Here is a 21,008-nt window from a genome sequence, read left to right as displayed (position 1 = left end):
GGTTTACGAAATATGGAGAGTTAGGAAAAATTCGCCACCCCACATAAGAGTAGCATACTGGATGCAACAGAAGACTGATCACTGGGGATTTTTTTGCCCGGAATGGTTAGTAGTTTGAAAACATTGAACACAAGGCATGTTCCCAAATCTACAAATTATGAAGTGAACAAACAATAGTCTACCATATATCTGTTGTCTCTAGTTTCCTGTTCTAGTTTGTAAAATTAAAAATCTCTAATTTTTTTATAATTATGCCCTTTGTGAGACTATATAGGTATCAGCAGTATATACTGAGAGTATATATGGAAGAAAGAACATGGATCTGCTAGTAGTTTCAACATACAGAATGTTCCCTTTCTTATACATCAGATGTTAGAGAGTTGGATATTTTCCATTTTACTTCTAGTCTTTGAAGAAGTTATCTGCTTCTCTGCAGTACTGTACTTTAACACTAGAAAGTCTTGGGTGGGATACAAATAATTCAAGATGTGAATGTAGCCTCCTACCATGTAGCTGATGCATCTAGTGGTTGGCAGTGTCCTGTTGACACACACACACACACACACACACACACACACACACACAGTGTATTTTATTTGCTGGAAATATTCTCTGTGCTACAGCCTGACTGAGGTGATGGGTTTTGTTGGGTAGAGTGCAGTGAGAGAATAAAAGAGGCAAGAAGGAGGATTCAATGATGGAAGAAAGAGTGGCTGATGGCTAGGAAGAAGAGACTGCAAGGGAACAAGACAGGAATGTGTCACCAATGAGCTTGCGGAAAGCTCCATGTGACATGAAGAAGATGAATGCAGTAGGACATATATGGATAAGTTTTGGAAGAGGTGTGCTTGCGACAGGGGCCAGCAGAGACTCAGGGATTTAAGGACATGTTGTATGGGTAAGGATAATACTCATCTTTAATTCAGATAGAGGCAGATGCCATGTGGCAAGGGCCAATTTCTCCCCTCTGAAACACTCATTGCTATAGACCAGCTTTGAATTACAAAAATGGGAATTATCATCCTTACAAGACATTCTTTGAACCCACAATCCTCCTGGTCTCAATCTCTGTTAGTCCTTGCACCACCACCACCACCACCACCACCACCACCACCACCACCACCTCTGACATCTTGCCTCTTGGTTCACCCTATCAATATACACTCACATTCTCCTCAGTGCACTATTCCTCTTCCTCCTCCCCCACACCCAACCAACCTACTACTACACTTCAATGCATATTACACGCAACTCAAATGGCCTATGCTGTGATGAATACACCAATACTTCACTCCTGACACATTCTGATGTGGAATTACACTCTCAGCCATGAGCCATCTTTCCCTCCTCCAGATTCTCCCTGTACCTGCCTCCTTTTTCCTCTCACCCAGTCCACCCAACACAATCCCTCACTCCCACCAGACTGCAGTGTCAGCCAATGTAGTTGGCTAAGACAGTGTAGCCATGTATGTACATCCTACGATTTTGCATTATTTAGTTCCAGAGAAAGACAATGGTCAAAAGCCCAGCTATATTCTCAGTTCAGTTTATGTGCTTGTCAATTGCTCAATGCCTCCACTGTACACTATTTTGTCAAAAATTGACATAGGAGACCATGGATGTGTGTAAATACAGGTTAAAATAAACTATAAAAGTGTAAACATGAGGTTTGCTGTTTTTCATTTTTGCAAAAGTTCATTGTTGTAATAGTATCTTACAAATAGTGATGTAAAGTATTGTCTTTTATTGTAAGTGGATCTAATAATAAATTAAAAAGACTGCAAATAACTTTCTAAGATATGAATTGGATTAGCTTTGGGTTTCTTACATGGAAACTACTTTGTCTTTTTATATCACGGTTGACTGCTTTTGAATGACAGGCAAGATTTAAGTTCAGGACTGCATTAAATCTTGCCTGAACTTTAGCCAGTGTGTTCAACAGAGATACTGATCTGCAGCTGCCGAGAGCAGTCAGATATTTATCTGTAACTTTGCTTAGTATTACAGCTTGTGATAATTTTTGGCTCACAAGGATATTTCTCTGTACTATAAGCTATTCTGTCCTATTTACAAATTCAGGATATATACCAACCATGCCAGCTACTTTAATGTTATTTAATTTCATGATCAGAAATGTTAAATCCTCTTGCAAAAAAAGTGTTATCACAGTAGGCACATTGTAATCCATCCTTGAGCCTTACATTATTGTCATTGTGTTAGCATTGCTGGCAAGGAGAAGTAAGACATGCAGCTTCCCTGCTGAGTCTCTCCAACCTGTTGTCATATTTCCACCAGCTCTTCTTATGTGGACAGAACTGATGGACCTCTAACCTTTGTCTTAAGCAACACCTACATACCAGCTGTTTTGGGTGTGAGCTGGTCTTGATCAGTCACCATTTACATGGTGTTACTTGGTATGCCTTATTATCTAGTGGTAGTGACACATCCTCACAGTCACTGCAACATTCAATTGGGATTCTTCCATCAAAATAAAGTGATCTTCAGTTGTTCTTCATATTCCTTGTATTGATAGCCCATCATTGATCTGCACCTTCATGGCATTGTGCAAAGGAAATGGATGATATCTCTGTCTCTTGATGTGAGCTCACTATCTTCAACTTTGTTGATTTGTTTGACATGTACCACAGAGTTCATTATGAGCCAAAGTACTGCCTGAATAATTTTTCTTACAGTCTGACCTTCCGCAAATGTCCAATACTCTTATCCAGAGTATGCAAGGTTCATATGCATGTCAGCAGTCTTTCCTTTTCATAATTTTTAACATTTTTATGCGGCGACAGCAACTGATATTGTTTATATAAGAATATACAGCCTACAGTTGCAGGTTAAATTTATCGTTTACCTAGGTTTCAATGTTAGTAATAACGTCTTCTTCAGAACCTGCAAAAAGTTACTATCATAATGTGCTTGTAAATTATATTAGATATGGTCATCCTACAGGATGCAATGTGTAGTACTTACATAAAATATTATTTAAATGTTTGCCTAAAACAAGCCATGTCCTAAGTCAACTTTATAACAATTGATGCATAACCATAAGGTTTTGTCTCTTCTATTAAACAAGCTGTAGCAAATTCACTTTAAGCCCGTTGTATGGGCCTCGCCATGTGACGAGAGACTGCGGACCACGAGGGCTTCGCGGTCTGCCTCACAGAGGGCAGCGCGCATGCGCAAAACATATAGAATCAAACTCTTGTTACGCACGTGTCAAATAACATTTTTGCTATGAAGTAATTTTATACTTCACTATTGTAAGTTAATTACAGTAACCAGCATGACTACGTTTTACATTCTACTACAGAGCCTAATAAACTGACCAACAAATCTCGTATGAACATCTGTAGGAAAGGTTCTTTTATTACAGAAACTTAGCTCTATGTCACGTATAGGTTTAGGTGTATGAGCCATTTGCACCAGATGTTCCGCAAAGGCTGACCCCTGTGTTCCTATGCCATTTATTGGAAGATGTTCTTTAAGCCTTACTGCTATAGCTCTGCCTGTTTGACCTATCTAATAACATGGGCAATAAATCACACATAATCTTATGTATGCCTGTTTTTGCTGCCTTATCACAGTCTTCGTCAAGGGAATGAACCAAATTTTGCTTTAAACTATTACTCGTTGAGAAGGAAATTTTAAAACCTGAATTTTTCAACAGACACCCTATCTTGTAGGAGACATTACCTATATAAGGAACCGACAACCATTTCTTGGTCTGATCTTGGGTTTGAGTATTTGTGTTTACTAAAGTCGTTGTCCTTTTTTGTGTTTTCTTATGATATAACTGCCTCACTATCTGTTGAAAAATTCAGGTTTTAAAATTTCCTTCTCATCATGAAGTTAAGGGATATAGACTCGACACGCTTGAGGAACTACAAATTTATGCACACCTAATTACAGATAGAATCAATTTATTGTATGATCAAATGTATCTAAAAAATAGGGCATACTTCGAAGGCTTCGAGCCTATATTAGGTTTACAATAATTCATAATGCATGTGACCATTACAGTTTCTGTAATAAAAGAACCTTTCCTACAGATGTTCATACGAGATTTGTTGGTCAGTTTATAAGGCTCTGTAGTAGAATGTAAAACGTAGTCATGCTGGTTACTGTAATTAACTTACAATAGTAAAGTATAAAATTAATTCATAGCAAAAATGTTATCTGATGCGTGCGAAGCCCTCGCGGTCCGCAGTCTCTAGTCACACGACGAGGCCCATACAATGGGCTTAAAGTGAATTTGCTGCAGCTTGTTTAATAGAAGAGACAAAACCTTATGGTTCTGCATCAAGTGTTATAAAGTTGAGTTAGGACATGGCTCGTTTTAGGCAAACATTTAAATAATATTTTATGTAAGTACTACACGTTGCATCCTGTAGGATGACCATATCTAATACAATTTACTAGCACATTATAATAGTAACTTTTTGCAGGTTCTGAAGAAGACGTTAATTACTAACGTTGAAACCTAGGTAAACGATAAAGTTAACCTGCAACTGTAGGCTGTATATTCTTATATACTTTCCTTTTCAGTTCTGGTGATGAGTTGCTTCAGACAATCATCTTGAAGATCATCAAGCACAAACTAAAACAAAGTATCACCTGCTGTTTCATACTCTTGACTGTGGCCCACCTAAAACAGTTTGATACCACACTGTTTTCCTTTGCTAGTTGCATGTGAAAGCATTACAGGCAGTATCATATCCCAGTCTCACTGTTTGATGTCAATATACATCAAGAATATATCTGAGAATGTCTTATTTAAACGTTTCATGAGGCCATTGGCCTGTGTGTATGGGTTGTTGGAGGGGTCGGGCAGCTTTTAATGTATTGATGATGTTGCACTGTGAATATTTCTCCGACACCACTCTTGACTAGAAACAAACATTCCACATGGGAAAAATATATTAAAAAAGATGCTGTGACTTACCAAATGGCAAAGCACTGGTAGATAGACACAGTGAAAAACACAAACACACACACACAAATATCAAGCTTTCACAACCCACGGTTGCTTCATCAGGAAAGAGGGAGTGTGTGTGAGTGTATACCTGTCCCTTTTTCCCTAAGGTAAGTCTTTCTGCTCCCGGGATTGGAATGACTCCTTACCCTCTCCCTTAAAACCCACATCCTTTCGTCTTTCCCTCTCCTTTCCTCTTTCCTGATGAAGCAACCTTGGGTTGGAAAACCTTGAAATTTGTGTGTGTGTTTATGTGTTTTTTATTGTTTCCTTTCAACATACCAACACTTTCATTTGGTAAGTTACAGCATCTTTGTTTTTATATATAATTTCTAGAGCTTGCACAGTAAGACTAGCTTTGGTGACAGCATCACAGACGAGTTACTAACGCGCTATACTGTCCTTTTTATTCCCATTCACTGAACTGGGAAACCAATAGGTCTGTTCTGATCTGGAAAAATTGAGCAACCACAGCAGGTATTGGTACCAGACGCCCTAGGGTGAACTGAGCCATATGCTTTCATCATCGGCATTCTCTACTGTGGCTTCCATGATGTTTGACAGATTTAGCCACAGCTAAATGTTTCTGAATATATCACAAATCACAAATGATATAATGTCAGAAATCATGAAAATACTTTAGTATGGCTGGCCATAAATGTCAGAGAATCATGAAAATATTTTATTACGGCTTGCCATAAATGAGTTTGGATGATGAGCAACCATATCTGTCCCATTCAGTTACAATTCCTTTTATACAGGGTTCCTTCTATTAGTCTGATTCTCCTGTTACAGATTCTCTAAGGCCCCTACGAGTTTCACTAGTGGTCGATCTGCCCTTTTTTCACCTACAGTTTGTGTTATTGATGCAGTGACTGGGATATGATCATGTTATACTCTTCTTCCTATGGATTCTACAGATGGTGTCAGTATCCTTGTGGTTGTGTCAATTTTTGTATAGTTTGTGATGATGTATTCCTGAACTTGAGTGCCCATCTCGCCATCCATCCTGATGCATCTTCCAGGCTTGTCAGCCAGCCGAGAAAATGGTGGTCATTCACAACAGTGAATGGTTTACTACATATAAAACATAAGGAAGATTAAGATTTAACATCCCATCAACAATGAGCTCATTAGAGATGAAGCACAATCTCAGATTAAGGGAGGTAGTTGATTTTCAAAGGAACCAACCCAGCATTTGTCTTACAAAATTTAGGGAAATCTTACACAACCAAAATATTGATATGCAGACAGAAATTTGAATCACTGCCATTCTGTGTAATATTTGAGTGTCTTACCCACTGGCTTTATAAATTGGGTCAGAATTTACTGACAGCACAAACAACTGCAAGGCACTATTTGACAATTGTAGATTAAATCTTCTCAGATTCCGAGAGTACTCTGGAAGAGTAAATAATTACACTTTCAGCTACTTCCTGGATTTACACTAGAATTGCACCTATCATGTAAACACTAGAAGCGATGTGTAACTTTGTCTTGTGTTCTCATCAAAAAGTACCAAATCTGGTGAAGATGTCAGCACCTTCTTAACGATAAAGATCTGTCTTGCTCTTCAGTCCAAGAAAGTCTGGCATCTCCAAGCAGTAGTTTTTTTAGTGGCCTTGACTTGCAACTGAAATCTTGTATGAAATGTCTTTAGCAGGAGAACATTCTGAGGAAGCCTCTCGTATTGTGAATACACCAAGAAGTTAAAAACTCTGTTATGTCTCTTACTTTTTTTTTATCAATATAGACTCAATTTCTGTGAACTGTATGCCACAAGATTTCCATTTCTTGGGTGACTAACAAGAGCTTTCTCGGATTCATATACACATCTGCATCATGGGCACACCTAAGTACAGTTGTCAAGCAGCTTAGATGCTTTTCAAGTGTCTTCTGGAAAATAGCAATGTGGTCCAGGTAGCAAAGACACATCATCTGTTTAAGATCTTGCAGCAGGCCACCCATCATGTGCTCAAGAGTGGCTGCAGTGTTGCTAGGGCTTAACAGCCTAACTTTGAACCCACAGATACCATCAATTGTAATGAATGCAGACTCTTCCCAATCATCCTCACAACCTTCTGCCAGTAGTCAGTATGCACATACAGGCTGGAGATGTACTTTCCTCCCTTCAATAAATCCAAGGTGTCATCAGTGTGTGGCAATTGAGTATACATCCTGTTTCGGAATTATGTTCAGCAACCAGTAACTGACACAGAAATGCCATGTACTGTCTATCATGTTACATCTATTTACTTCATCAGGACCACAGGGGAGAACTAGAGACTTTCTGGTGGGTGAATGATGTCATCTCACAGCATCCTCTCCATTTCCTTCTGACTTATCTACCACTCAGCTTTACTCAGCATCAGTATAGACTGATGGGAAATGACCCCCAGTGTTGATATGGTGCTTCACATTGGATCTTCTGGTCTGCTATGTCTCCACTCCAGACTTGAACATGTCTAAAAATTGCAACAGAATTGTCAGTGCTCCATAATTTTATTCGGCAACCAACCTAGGGCCTATTGACGAATGGATAGCTGATTCCATCAACTCACTGAGTTGACCTTCCAGGATTGGTTTACTACCCCTATGCACGTACTGTCGGGGATGAGTTTCAGTTGCTTGTAGCAATTGGTGACTCCTCACTCACTTGTCATAGATATTATCATTGTTGACACAGAGATTTCTTCTATGTGGGTGAGTACTTCTTTGCATTTGACCAGGGGTTCACAGTTTAACAGTGTGTCTAGATGACTGACTATGACTTGTCTCATTGATGATGGTCAGAAAATAACATATTCAATGCTAGATGCCCATCCAGAGCAATCACTGTTGTGTGATTTTGTTGGAGGAGCTTCATCAATACAGAGCTTCAATCTTCCATAGTCCACAAATGCTTGTGATGCCTGCAAAAAGTCCCACTTAAGGATAGTATTACGGATGTTTTTTGGTAAAATGACAAATTAAAAGGCCTGTATTCTGTCACTGACACCTTTTTTCACAACATGGATTCCTGTTGGCTGGGTGTATATTCTATTTTCAACCTTCAGAGTAATGGTCTTTGAACCTTAGAACATTATTTTCTTCAATTGTGATGATAAATATCCAACAACACAGAAAATGGTGTCTCATATTGACTAGAGCTTGGACAGGTGGGTTATTGATAAAGACATCAATGCCATCTTTGTGGTATCATGGCAATTGTAACTCGAGCAGAAGTTTGAACTCTATTACCTCACCTCCATAGACGGTCACTTCATTTACTTTTTCTAATTTTGTTGGCTCAGTGAATGGCAGGAACTTCTGCATAGCAATAGAGAATAATTGGCACATTGAATAGTGACCTCAACCAGCATAAGCGACTGACATGATTGACTTTGTCCTGCAGGTCTACAGACATTTGAATTTGCTGGGCCTGCATGAAACTGTCTTGTTGTTTGACATTGTCATACTAATGGTATTCATAGAAGGCCATCAGGATCTTGCATCACTGATACAGCAAGTAGTCTGAGAAGAGAGAGGAGGCTTTATGACATCTTTTTATTATGAATCCAGATGGCTGTTAATAGCACCATTGAGTGTCAAACCCATACAGGAAGCATCGCCAATTCAAGAAGAACACTGTAGAACATCTTTCTGTATTATCTTTTCTGGTGCATTGCTTCGATTTGTTGCCATCGCCAAATGAAGTCCTCTGTTGTGGTGGCTGCAAATGAAGCACTAGATGCCCTCTGTCCTGCCACACTCTTCATTAGGTGTGAGACTTCAATGGTTTCTATCATACTTGGGTTCACTGTACAAAGAGAGAGAGGGAAACATTCCACGTGGGAAAAATATATCTAAAAACAAAGATGATGTGACTTACCAAACGAAAGCGCTGGCACGTCGATAGACACACAAGCATACACACAAAATTCAAGCTTTCGCAACAAACTGTTGCCTCATCAGGAAAGAGGGAAGGAGAGGGAAAGACGAAAGGATGTGGGTTTTAAGGGAGAGGGTAAGGAGTCATTCCAATCCCGGGAGCGGAAAGACTTACCTTAGGGGGAAAAAAGGACGGGTATACACTCGTACACACACACATATCCATCCACACATATACAGACACAAGCAGACATATTTACAGACAAAGAGTTTGGGCAGCCTCGACTGACATCTCTGCCCAAACTCTTTGTCTTTAAATAGGTCTGCTTGTGTCTGTATATGTGTGGATATATATATATATATATATATATATATATAGGTAACAGCTCCCCATGTCATTGGGTTCCACTCTTTAGTTAATCATTGACCTCACAGGCCTGCTCCTGATTGTTGCTAAATATCTTCTTAATTTATGCCTGAGACATTTGTCCCAAATGTTGAGCTTTTGCTAGTTGATTTTGACCCATTGTTGGGCTCCACCATACAAACAGAACTACACTATGGCAAGAGAAATCATGTCGTTCCACTTGTTGCATTTAATTACATGGCAGTGTCAAATCCCTTTAGACATTTAGTCAGCTCCTGGCCTGTACCTCCTGAAAACACTGTTGGATACCTGATGTGCATATGACTCACTGATTCCTTTGTATCCACTAGTACTTTAACTATGTAGACTGCCCTCTCCTCTGTTTGTATCTGGGTTCCTGTCCACAAAAATGAAAGTTTTGGTGTATTTTTATCAGAGATTTAACAATGTAGTTGGTGACATATCAGGATCTTGTCCAAACTATGTCACAGAGAATCCAGTATCATGTACCAGTTAGTTGTGAACATGAACTAACACTTCACACTTAAAGTACATTTATGAATGATGCACTAAGTACACATGAAGACGAACAGCCTACCTCAATAGTGTGTCCTTCCATTTATACATAAATGGAATGTTGTAGCAAATTACAATATTTCAAAAATAAGTATATGGCAGACCCTACCAAAAATCAGAAACATCGCATCATAAATAATAGCGGAAGACAAGAATCACAGTGACGATCAGCACACTGGCAACCAGTAACAAAACTGCTACACCAGGTGGACAAGACACAGCATGCATCAGTGTTACAAATAACTCAACATGGATCACTGAAATGCTCAATGATTGAATGTGTCTTATGTAATAATGTCCTCAATAGATCAGTTTTCCCAATTCTTAAATTTTTTGTAATATTGTACAATGTATTATGGACTAACTTACTCTTTGTTTTCCATAACAAGTTTAATATTGCAACATCTATCATGAAATACATTGCTGTGATGATAATTCCAGCTAATGTTGCTTTAGGTATGAAGTAGAATGTAGATGTCAGGAAGCTCAATGCCAAGAGAATCAAAATTCCTGAAAGAAACACAAAAATCAAACAATTTGAAAGAACTACATAAAATACAGAACTCTTATTAGGAAAATATTCTTAAATTAATTATAAAATGGAGATGATCTGCAGACTTAATTTCAGTATTTGCCCACACTGAAGTTAACACTTGGTCACTGTGGACTGACTATTCATTATCTGATTATTGTCACACTGAGTTTTCTAGACCAGCTTTAATTTCCTTGTGAAGGAAAAAATATATATTTTCAATTTTCTGTAAGTGGCGAAAGTGCCTAAGGCGAGGATGAATTCATGAAAGACCCATCAGTAAATGTAGGTTTGTGGATGGGTAAACCTAAATATAACAATCAATGTAATACTTAAGTCTTAATTAAATTATTTTTTTTTGTGAAAATTTGATGTACATACTTGTCTCTGTTTGTTTGAGCCACCTTATGTCAGAACCAGTGGTGTCCAAAAGATTGAAACTGAGATTAGTGCATCATTCCATATAGTTACAACAGCTGTTTACATCTCAAATAGGTCTGGAAAACTTAACAGGACATGCCAAAACTGCATACTCCCACATGTTTTTTATTGTTATAACTAGATATGTCATCCATGAGTAGACCAATAAGCCACTATTAATAAAAAGCAAATATGTTAACAAATAATGATGATGTGAAAAGTTTCAGTGACACTTTCTGTTTGGTATCCTCTGTTATATCCTGTGTTTCATCTCAACATGATACCATGTTTGGTAAATATCACTCACATTCTACACTTACATGATGAAAAATTTGACTGACATGTGAAGAGAGATCAACAAGAGGAATTGTGAGCTACCCTGTCAAGTGTGCAGTAAACTAGCATGTGACACAAAGTAGTTAACAAACATATAGCTTACTAAAATGCAAAATTTTTTAGATGCTTAATCAGTTATACATCTATATCTGTATTTCAGATGTCAGCTGCAGTGGAACATATTTTGTGTACCATTGTCATTCCTTCTCTTTACTGTTTCATTTTCAGTTGGATTTATCAGTATTAACTTCAACTGGTTTTAGCATCATGGGCATATTACAAAAATATTTGGCTGAAACAATATGTCATCCAAGTCTTCTTGAAGGGCATGCTCTTGGTCATCTTAAAAGTAGACCTTTCCGTGGCACACAAGCCCTCTCTTGCATAGACCAATCGAGTTGGTCAGCAATACTGTGATGCACTTACTACATAAACCCATGGGAAAAAATGCTAGCTCCTTTGGAGATCTCTCTACTTTTATTAATCCTTGCTGATCCCAGACTGATGACTGATGTACAGTACAAGGATCTCTAAAATGAGTGTTTTGTAAGCTCCCTTTGTTGTTGGTGAATTACAGTTCTTTAGGATTCTTCCAGTGAATCATTTTTATGAACTAGTTTTGTGTAGTAATTCAACTTGAAATTGCTCTGGATGAATCACCATGTTAACATTTGCTACTGTCTCTAGCTATTGATCACTAACTAGCGATCAAACAAAATTGTTTCTTTCCGACCATTTATGCAAAAATACTTCGAATTTGTTTATCTTGAGAGCCAACTACCAATCCTCACATGCCTCGAATTTGTTTATCTTGAGAGTCAACTACCAATCTTCACATGAGGCATAAATCCTCTGCAGGTCTTTCTGAATTCATAGTAATTTTCTGACATTGCAACTTGTCTATATGCAACAGCATCAGTTATGATCAGTGTCATGAAATTTTTGACAGTACCTACTCAGTCAGAACCTGGGATTAATAAAAGTGAGTCCTATAACATTTATAATGGGTACACATACAGTGTCTCAGTTATCTTGACCATTACAAATAACATTTAGTCCAGAAGCAAAATAAAGAAATGTATCAAGTAAATGTTGCTTAGTTACCAGGGGGATAATGACCAGCATGACTGCCTTTCTTGTGACTCCATTCATTATGATGATACAAACATTAACAGCATCCTATTTTTTTCTTTTTTTTTTTTTGTTTTTAGTGATACACTTCCTCTCCTTAAGACTTGTTCAGAAACACACTGCAGCATACCATCCATGTAAACACAACTTTATTATAGGTGGAGCACAAAATTGATTCTGACACTCCTGTTCTACCACACAGCACAGGTATTTGGGGTAACGTAACCCCTCCACTTGCTGTAGTTGACAGTAAACAAATGGAAAAACAAGAAAAATCCACACCAATAATTTAGGTTTTGTGTGCTCACATGTACATTCATTGCAACGGAAGTGAGAATAGCAGCTTCAGCAGCTTCAGCTATGCAAGTTTTACCATGACCATGTTGCCTTGGCTTTAAACTCCCCATTTCCTGAAGAGTCACAAGACAAGAAAATATCTGTTGGGAATATGACTCCTTTTCAGGATATTACACTCTGCAGAGAACCTCTGCCTTAGTAGTATTATGCCTTTCTTCAATCAAAAAATGTAAAAGTAATGGTGAAGCAGTTTTTAATCATAGGCTGCCTTCATAGTGAACAAAATATTGTTTAAAATTAACAGTGTGCTGTACTGCATGTACCCTTATTGTAAATAAGGAAATGTTATTGGAATTACTTTTCTGCTAACTTACATTCTTCATACATGGGTAGCCAAATTTAGTACACAGTTACAGATGAATTTTACCATTCCCTGTTTGTTTATTAACCTTCAGCATTCAGTGGTTTCCATCTGGTAATGAAAGTGGCACCTCCACTACTAACTACCAGAAATGTGACAATCAGGTATTTGATCCATACTTCCATTTTGTGCACTCAAAGGACAGCTAGGAATTACAATTCAATTCCTCAGGCCCCACATCACTGTTATCACTTAGTGTGTACGAATGAGTTAAAAAATTAAAATGGGGAACCAATATTGAGCTAACAAGAAGCTCAAAACATCACTGATCATTCTGGAATATTGTGAAAGATCTTGTGCTCACTGTTCTTTACCACACTCATTAAATATTCACATATTTTGATTCACACATATACCTGTCCGTCATATTTGATCATCTCACAGAATTTTTCAATAAATGTAATGATATATACTAGGTAAACAACTTTGCTTCCACCATTTTTTCTCAAAGTTCATGGCTTTATTATGAAAAACTTACAAAAAAATTATGAGTCATAATATCGCCCATCACTGGCCACTACATTCTCCCATCTTTCAGATAGCATACAAATCCCCTGGCGGAAGAACTGGGCACCTTTGTGGGTATCCATGAATTTATTCAATTTTGCACTTGTTCATATGATCGAAAGTGCTGGTCAGCCAGACTATATGCCACTGATCGAAAAAGGTAGTAGTCAGAGAGAGCAATGTAGGGCAAATATGGCGGGAGGGATAGGACTTCTCAATTCAACTTTCCCACGTATATTTTGATGGGTTTTGTGACACGGGGTCGAGCACTGACCTGCTGCAAAATTACCTTTATGTGTCTATCGCTGTATTGTGGCCATTTGTGTTTCAGTGCTGGGCTTGAATGCATCAATTGCTTTCAATAATGATGGCCTGTGACTGTCTTCATCTGTTTCAGTAGCTACAAAAACGTTCTGTCTTCCACCGCCATGCTGGTCTTTGACATCAAAATCACCGTTCTTAAAGTGTTGAAAACATTCACTGCACATTCTTCCACTAATAGTTCCCTCACCATTGGTCTTACCCAGCATTTTAAGAGCCACAGCTGCAGATTTCTTCATGTTAAAGCAGAAAATTAAAACTTCACGCAAATGGCAAGAAATGGGTACATAAGTTGACGTACTTAATCGAGAATAACCTTATGATGCAATCACAAATCAATTACTATTTTTATGGCATTATGTTTACAGATGCCTAAGCTTATTGTATTACACCTATGACCAACCAAGCAAATCCCAATTACCGCTACTGCCGTCTATTGCAAAATGGCGGAAGCAAAGTTGTAGACCTAATAGTTAATGATGGACATACAGTAATCTTCAATGCAAAACAGTTACCTGTCACATGTCCAAGTTAAAAGGTTTTTGGTAATAGAATTATGAGAAAAATTTATTACTTTTCCATAGAGTGATGTTAGTTACTTTGCCTAACACCGTTCATATACCACTATCAAGTTGGGTATTTAATTCTGTAATAAATTTTCTATTGAACATGGCAACTTCCCTAGCCTTTGCAGTCTTTCTCACAAACCTAGTAAGCTTAGCTGTTATTCTGTGTAATTCTCTATTATAATCAATCTGGTTGAACAATACTGAAACTGTGAGAACCGATCTTTTTGTCTTCACTTTAGGTTTTCTTCTCAAACATTTCATTATAAAGAGTGTCAGAATAATATTCTGAGGTAGTTATCCCCAGCTTTCATTCTGGAAGGAGTTACTTCCAACTATAGAGAAAATATGAAGCCAAAGGCACAAAGAAGTTCAACAGTAAATACCTATGCTTTCACATTTTATGTTGTAAAATGAAAGAAAAGTGTACAAAATATTTTCTCTCAAGTTGTAACCATATTTCAATAACAACAACAAAAAATGTCAACAACACTTTCTCCTGTATTTGCTGTCAGACAAATTATTTAAAACAGTTTTAATGTTCAATAACTTCCAGTTAATACCTGTAAAAAGTGCTCCCAATGTTGTCTTTACTCCTGAGGCATTGTTTACAGCTGTACGAGTGAAAGATCCAGTTATTGGCATGCTTCTAACAAATCCACCAGCAACATTGCAAATCCCCAAGGCAAGTAACTCTTGTGTGGCATCAAATGCTTTACCTTTGGCTGTGGAGAAAACAGTTCAGATCATTTTAGCAAATATATATGAGCAAATGTTGTTATCTCATAAAATTACTGCCTCTTTATCTGCATGCTTACATCTGTCAGTACAAAATGTCGAGTAATACTAGTAGTCGTAGTAGTAGAACATTCCAGAGGACACACACACACACACACACACACACACACACACACACACACACACGAGAGAGAGAGAGAGAGAGAGAGAGAGAGAGAGAGAGACTTCAACAATATAGATTGCTCTCCTTTTTAACATGTTTTGCAACTTGTTTCACTAACTTAACACTTCTAAAGGAATGCAGCTTTTATGTCATGTATTAACCAGTTACCATTCCTAAAGAAATATACTTGATTAAAATTACATAAAACAGCAAAAATTTAGAAAACTCTGGGTCTTCTCTGGGAAAAGTGACATAAAATAAAGTACTTACAGAATGCCTTAGCAATGGCAACAGTCTCCAAGATAGATACAACAGGAAGGGTTGCAATTGTTGGACCAAGTGCTGCTGTCATTTGTGAGAAATCATAAGTGTTGTTGTTAAACTGTGTTGAAAAAGGTGGAAGCTCAAATGGGGGCAAGCCTTGTCCAATGTCACCTGTAACATAAAACACATGTAAACACTGTGAGTCTTATACAGTTTAGTTCTACTACAACTTTTAGGTAAAATAGAGTATGATTTATCATTAAGTCGATCATTAATAATTACTTTTGAATTAGGCATTTCAACAAAAGAATCTTATATGACGACCACAATCTCAGAAATTATTATTGAAAATGAGGTCTTATTAGCTAACATTACAATGTTTTGCAATATGTGTGTGTGTGTGTGTGTGTGTGTGTGTGTGTGTGTGTGTGTGTGTGTGTGTGTTAGGTTTATGAAATTAATATTATACTCACCTGTTAGCTTAAAAGGAGCTTCTCCATCTTTGAAAAGTGCATAGCCTAAGCCTGTTCCAATCACAGCAACAATTGCATTGCGGCCAAGTGATAGGAACCACAGTGCCTTACTAAATGCCTTTCTTGCTGTACCACTACCAGACAGGTCTCGCTTTTTGTCAAATTCATTTATTTTCTAAAACAAGAGAATATTATTATTGAAATATATCCCGTGATGGAATTTACACTAATTGCACTAGATGCACACTGGCAAAAACATTTTGTTAAAAAATTAAAGGATATTTCACAATGATAGCAGCCCAGTCACCATACAAACAAAGGTAGCTGGATCAACAGCTACAGAATAGAGTGAAATTACAGTTATTCCAATACACCATGCTTAAAACAAAACAAAAATCTAAATTAAAAGCTACTTTCAGCATCTATTACAAACATTATTAAGCTTTGTTAACTGAAAACACATTCAATTATACTACCAATAAGCAGTAAAAATCAAATATAGTAAAATGTAACAAATGGCTTACGAGTATGTGTGCCAAATGCTAAAGAGACTTAACTAGCAACAAAAAAAGAGCATAGGTGTGGGGTGCTTGAAAATGATCGGTATGAGCGGCAAACATGTTCAATGACTATGTTTCCTCAGTTGAATAAACTGTCAATGCTAAATATAAGAATCTCTGAGAGTTTCAATATCATTTCATCTGAATGCAATATACAGGGTGTTGCAAAAAGGTACGGCCAAACTTTCAGGAAACATTCCTCACACACAAAGAAAGAAAATATGTTATGTGGACGTGTGTCCGGAAATGCTTACTTTCCATGTTAGAGCTCATTTTATTACTTCTCTTCAAATCACATTAATAATGGAATGGAAACACACAGCAACAGAATGTACCAGTGTGACTTCAAACACTTTGTTACAGGAAACGTTCAAAATGTCCTCCGTTAGCGAGGATACATGCATCCACCCTCCATCGCATGGAATCCCTGATGCGCTGATGCAGCCCTGGAGAATGGCGTATTGTATCACAGCCGTCCACAATACGAGCACGAAGAGTCTCTACATTTGGTAGCGGGGTTGCGTAGACAAGAGCTTTCAAATGCCCCCATAAATGAAAGTCAACAGGGTTGAGATCAGGAGAGCGTGCAGGCCATGGAATTGGTCCGCCTCTATCACTCCATTGGTCACCGAATATGTTGTTGAGAAGCGTACGAACACTTCGACTGAAATGTGCAGGAGCTCCATCGTGCATGAACCACATGTTGTGTCGTACTTGTAAAGGCACGTGTTCTAGCAGCACAGGTAGAGTATCCCGTATGACATCATGATAATGTGCTCCATTGAGCGTAAGTGGAAGAACATGTGGCCCAATCAAGACATCACCAACAATGCCTGCCCAAACGTTCACAGAAAATCTGCGTTGATGACGTGATTGAACAATTGTGTGTGGATTCTCGTCAGCCCACACATGTTGATTGTGAAAATTTACAATTTGATCACATTGGAATGAAGAGAACATTTGCACTGAAATGAGGATTGACACATTGTTGGATGAACCATTCGCAGAAGTGTACCCGTGGAGGCCAATCAGCTGCTGATAGTGCCTGCACACACTGTACATGGTACGGAAACAACTGGTTCTCCCGTAGCACTCTCCATACAGTGACGTGGTCAACGTTACCTAGTACAGCAGCAACTTCTCTGATGCTGCCATTAGGGTTATCGTCAACTGCACGAAGAATTGCCTTGTCCATTGCGGGTGTCCTCGTCGTTCTAGGTCTTCCCAGTCGCGAGTCATAGGCTGGAATGTTCCGTGCTCCCTAAGACGCCGATCAATTGCTTCGAACATCTTCCGTTCTGGAAATCTGTCTCGATACAAATGTACTGTAGAGCAATGTACTGTAGAGCAATGAGTCGCATGTCAACACAAGCACCGAAGTCAACATTACCTTCCTTCAATTGGGCCAACTGGCGGTGAATCGAGGAAGTACAGTACACACTGACGAAACTAAAATGAGCTCTAACATGGAAATTAAATGTTTCCGGACACATGTCCACATAACATATTTTCTTTATTTGTGTGTGAGGAATGTTTCCTGAAAGTTTGGCTGTACCTTTTTGTAACACCCTGCATACCTTATACCCACAGGCAGCACAGAAATAAACATCTTCATCAGTTCAGTAAATTGGCTCACCACAGCAGATATCATGGACTAAACATAAACATCTTACAAATTTGTGTGAAAAGTGTACACAATAAAAAAAATACTCTACTGAAAAAATAAACAAATCTGCTTGAAACTAATTCATTGGTGGCATATAGACATGCTTAATAGTACAGAGATAACACTGCTGTTCCAAATACTACTCACTTTCCAGTTTAATTATTTATTTTCAGACACTTAGCCACATGAACACACAAACACAACCACCCACAGCAGTCCTTGTTTCCTTCTTTTCTGATGTAAGAAAACAAACTAGTCTTTTCCCCATAGCTTCGCTCACTTAAATATATGTCATATAGCACCCATCTCCTCCTCCACCCCCACTTTGCCCATCTACAAAGCCCCCTACTCAATCCACCTCCTCCTCCTCCTCCTCCTCCTCACTCTGCCCATCTCCACCTCTCATCTCTCTAACTATCCTTCCACTCCTCCCTCTTCCCTCTGTCCATACTCTTACCTCCCCCCCCATCTCTTTGTCCATCCCCTCTCCATTCTCTGTCCCTCTCCTCCTCCCCTCTCTCTGCCCATCTCTTCCTGCCTCCTCTCTATCTTTCCACCTCCTCCCCCCGGTCTGTCTGTCCAACTCATCCTCTCCTCTCCCTTTCCTCTGGCCACCTCATTGTCCTCCCTCTCACCATCCATCTTCTCCTCCACCTTTTATCGGCTCAATTGTTGTGACCATCTGCATGTATAGCCCTACAAGGCATGCCCATACTACCTGCATGACACACCTGTCATGCTGGGAAGCCTACATGTTAGGGATTGAAATATCCTTTCTTTTTCCTGTATCTCCACTAATATGGGAGCTAGGAGGTTCTAATCCCGACAGTGCTGATTCTCATATAGCAAATAAAATGTGTACTAAATTTGGTTTACAGAAGTAATTACTGTATTACTCTTACAAAATACATATACTTCTTATTCAGTAATGGTTTTTATGAACATTCCTGAAAAGTTTAGTTTTTCCTGGAAGTGCTCTTCTGATTTACTGACAAAATCCTAATATATCTAAAATATTATGACTATGTTGTCTTAGGCAAAATATTTAGGGCATTTTCAATGGAAAGGAGGAAAAGTGTCATCCTGACATATTATTTTTTAGGTTAAAAGCACCTTTATTTAACAAAAGCTGCAAAATTTTGGTCCATGTGATTTGTCTGTTACTTTTGTGGCAAGTGTCTTCTGTTTATGAAGTGCAATAAAAGTCTACAAAACACCCACCTGCAGCTGCCAAACGTGACTTTTTCACCCCAAATTTTAACATTATGTGTAAATACTTTGTGATTAGGGGGCATCAAAATCTCATGAGTGTAGTGGATTTTTGAAACATTGGTATTTGAAATGAATCAGTTTACCCACTGCAAAAGCATCTTCACGAGTAATTTCACTTTCTAGATGAAATATTTTCTTCTATTCTAACAGTCAAGGGGTCTCATCATGTATGTTTCAACCAACCTGGACCAGAAGAGTGGCATAATATCCACCAATTACTGTTTCATCCTTTGCAAGGCAATCCATAAGGGGACATATTTTTGCAGTCTAGACCACAACTACCCTAGTCTATACAGCTGATAAAATTGTATTAGCTTTTGGGTGAATGGCCACCACATGTCTCTAGCCATGAAGTGCTGAATATTTCTTACTACAGCAACCAATTAATGTGCAAAAACAAATATATTCTTTTTTTAAATGCATAACACTGCTGAGAAATTAATTTTTGTGTTTTCTTTGGGTCAGTATTCAACAAACACAGAAACTTCCCACTTACTTTTTTTTGCACAAAATGTGCCGTACATCTTTTTAAAATATACCACACCAACGTTGTCAGGAATTTCATACAGTATTGTTACCTGATTTTTCAGTTTCATATTGTGCATATTCTTCTGGTTTTATCTACGAGTTCAGTTTTTTTACAACATCCGTGTGAATTATTTTCTTAAATGTTGAAAAATAATGAGTGGATTCCTTATAACTCTTTACTAGTGTCAGACGACTTTCTTTTAGCAATTAGTCATCCAAAACAGTGTATTTACAGTTCCATAGTATTCCAGTTGATATGTTTCAACTACACACGTACACCAACATGACCAATCTACAAATACACACAAAGAAAACAATTTTGTAGATCAAGCTGAAAATTAATTTTACTTGTTACACAACATCTATCAATGACACAAATGAAAAATTCCAGTCACATTGGTATGAATGCCTTCACTGTGCCAGACCAGGAATATCTTTCCCTCATAGCAAGGACTCATGATACAATATGACTCTAGTAAGTATGTGTTCAAATGTCAATTAGTCTGATGGCATGCTTAATATTATTGAGTGCAGTACAGACATCAGTTAAGATATTAACTGGTTGGATCATCCACTCAATTTAGTCCTCCAAGTGTTCAACATGAATAGATTTGATGAGGGACAAAGCAAGATGTACTTGATAATCAATCTATGTGCAATACTGAAAACAGGTTGCAGCATCTGCTAGAAAAATGCTTGTGAAGCCCAGCATATGTTCATCAACAAGATAGTTGTCTACAATTGTGTTGAATGACCAATCCTCCACAGTGTTGTATTTTTTTTTTGGTAGGTAGTAGTCACCAAGGTCTCACTTTTACTATCATCTTTTCTGCACCTGCATCATATTCTGCAAACAACTGTGAAGTGTGTGGCATAGAGTAGGTCGCACTCTACCAGTTTTTAGGCCTTTTCCCATTCCACTCACATATGGAGCAAAGGAAGAATTACTGTTTAAACATCACTGTGTGTGCTGCAGTTAGGTTAATCCTGTCTTCACCGTCCCTATGGAACAATAA

At 38.1% G+C, this 21,008-nt stretch overlaps 1 protein-coding gene across 3 annotated transcripts in view; it reads right to left on the bottom strand.

Moving 5' to 3' along the window:
• Positions 1-21,008, bottom strand: part of LOC126236080 (sodium-independent sulfate anion transporter-like) — a 192,631-nt gene that overhangs the window by 13,005 nt on the left and 158,618 nt on the right. For all 3 annotated transcript variants that reach the window (XM_049945141.1, XM_049945140.1, XM_049945139.1), the window contains exons 5-8: positions 15,967-16,141; positions 15,500-15,664; positions 14,892-15,053; positions 10,167-10,307 (exon numbers count right to left, since the gene is read on the bottom strand). In XM_049945141.1, the coding sequence (XP_049801098.1) occupies positions 10,167-10,307; positions 14,892-15,053; positions 15,500-15,664; positions 15,967-16,141 (643 nt within the window). The remainder of the gene's footprint in view (positions 1-10,166; positions 10,308-14,891; positions 15,054-15,499; positions 15,665-15,966; positions 16,142-21,008) is intronic.

The sequence above is a fragment of the Schistocerca nitens genome, chromosome 2 (assembly GCF_023898315.1).
Source record: "Schistocerca nitens isolate TAMUIC-IGC-003100 chromosome 2, iqSchNite1.1, whole genome shotgun sequence".
In the NCBI taxonomy this organism is placed as follows: domain Eukaryota; kingdom Metazoa; phylum Arthropoda; class Insecta; order Orthoptera; family Acrididae; genus Schistocerca; species Schistocerca nitens.
The sequence above is the reverse complement of the archived record's forward strand: the minus strand, read 5'-3'. Positions and strand labels throughout refer to the sequence as shown.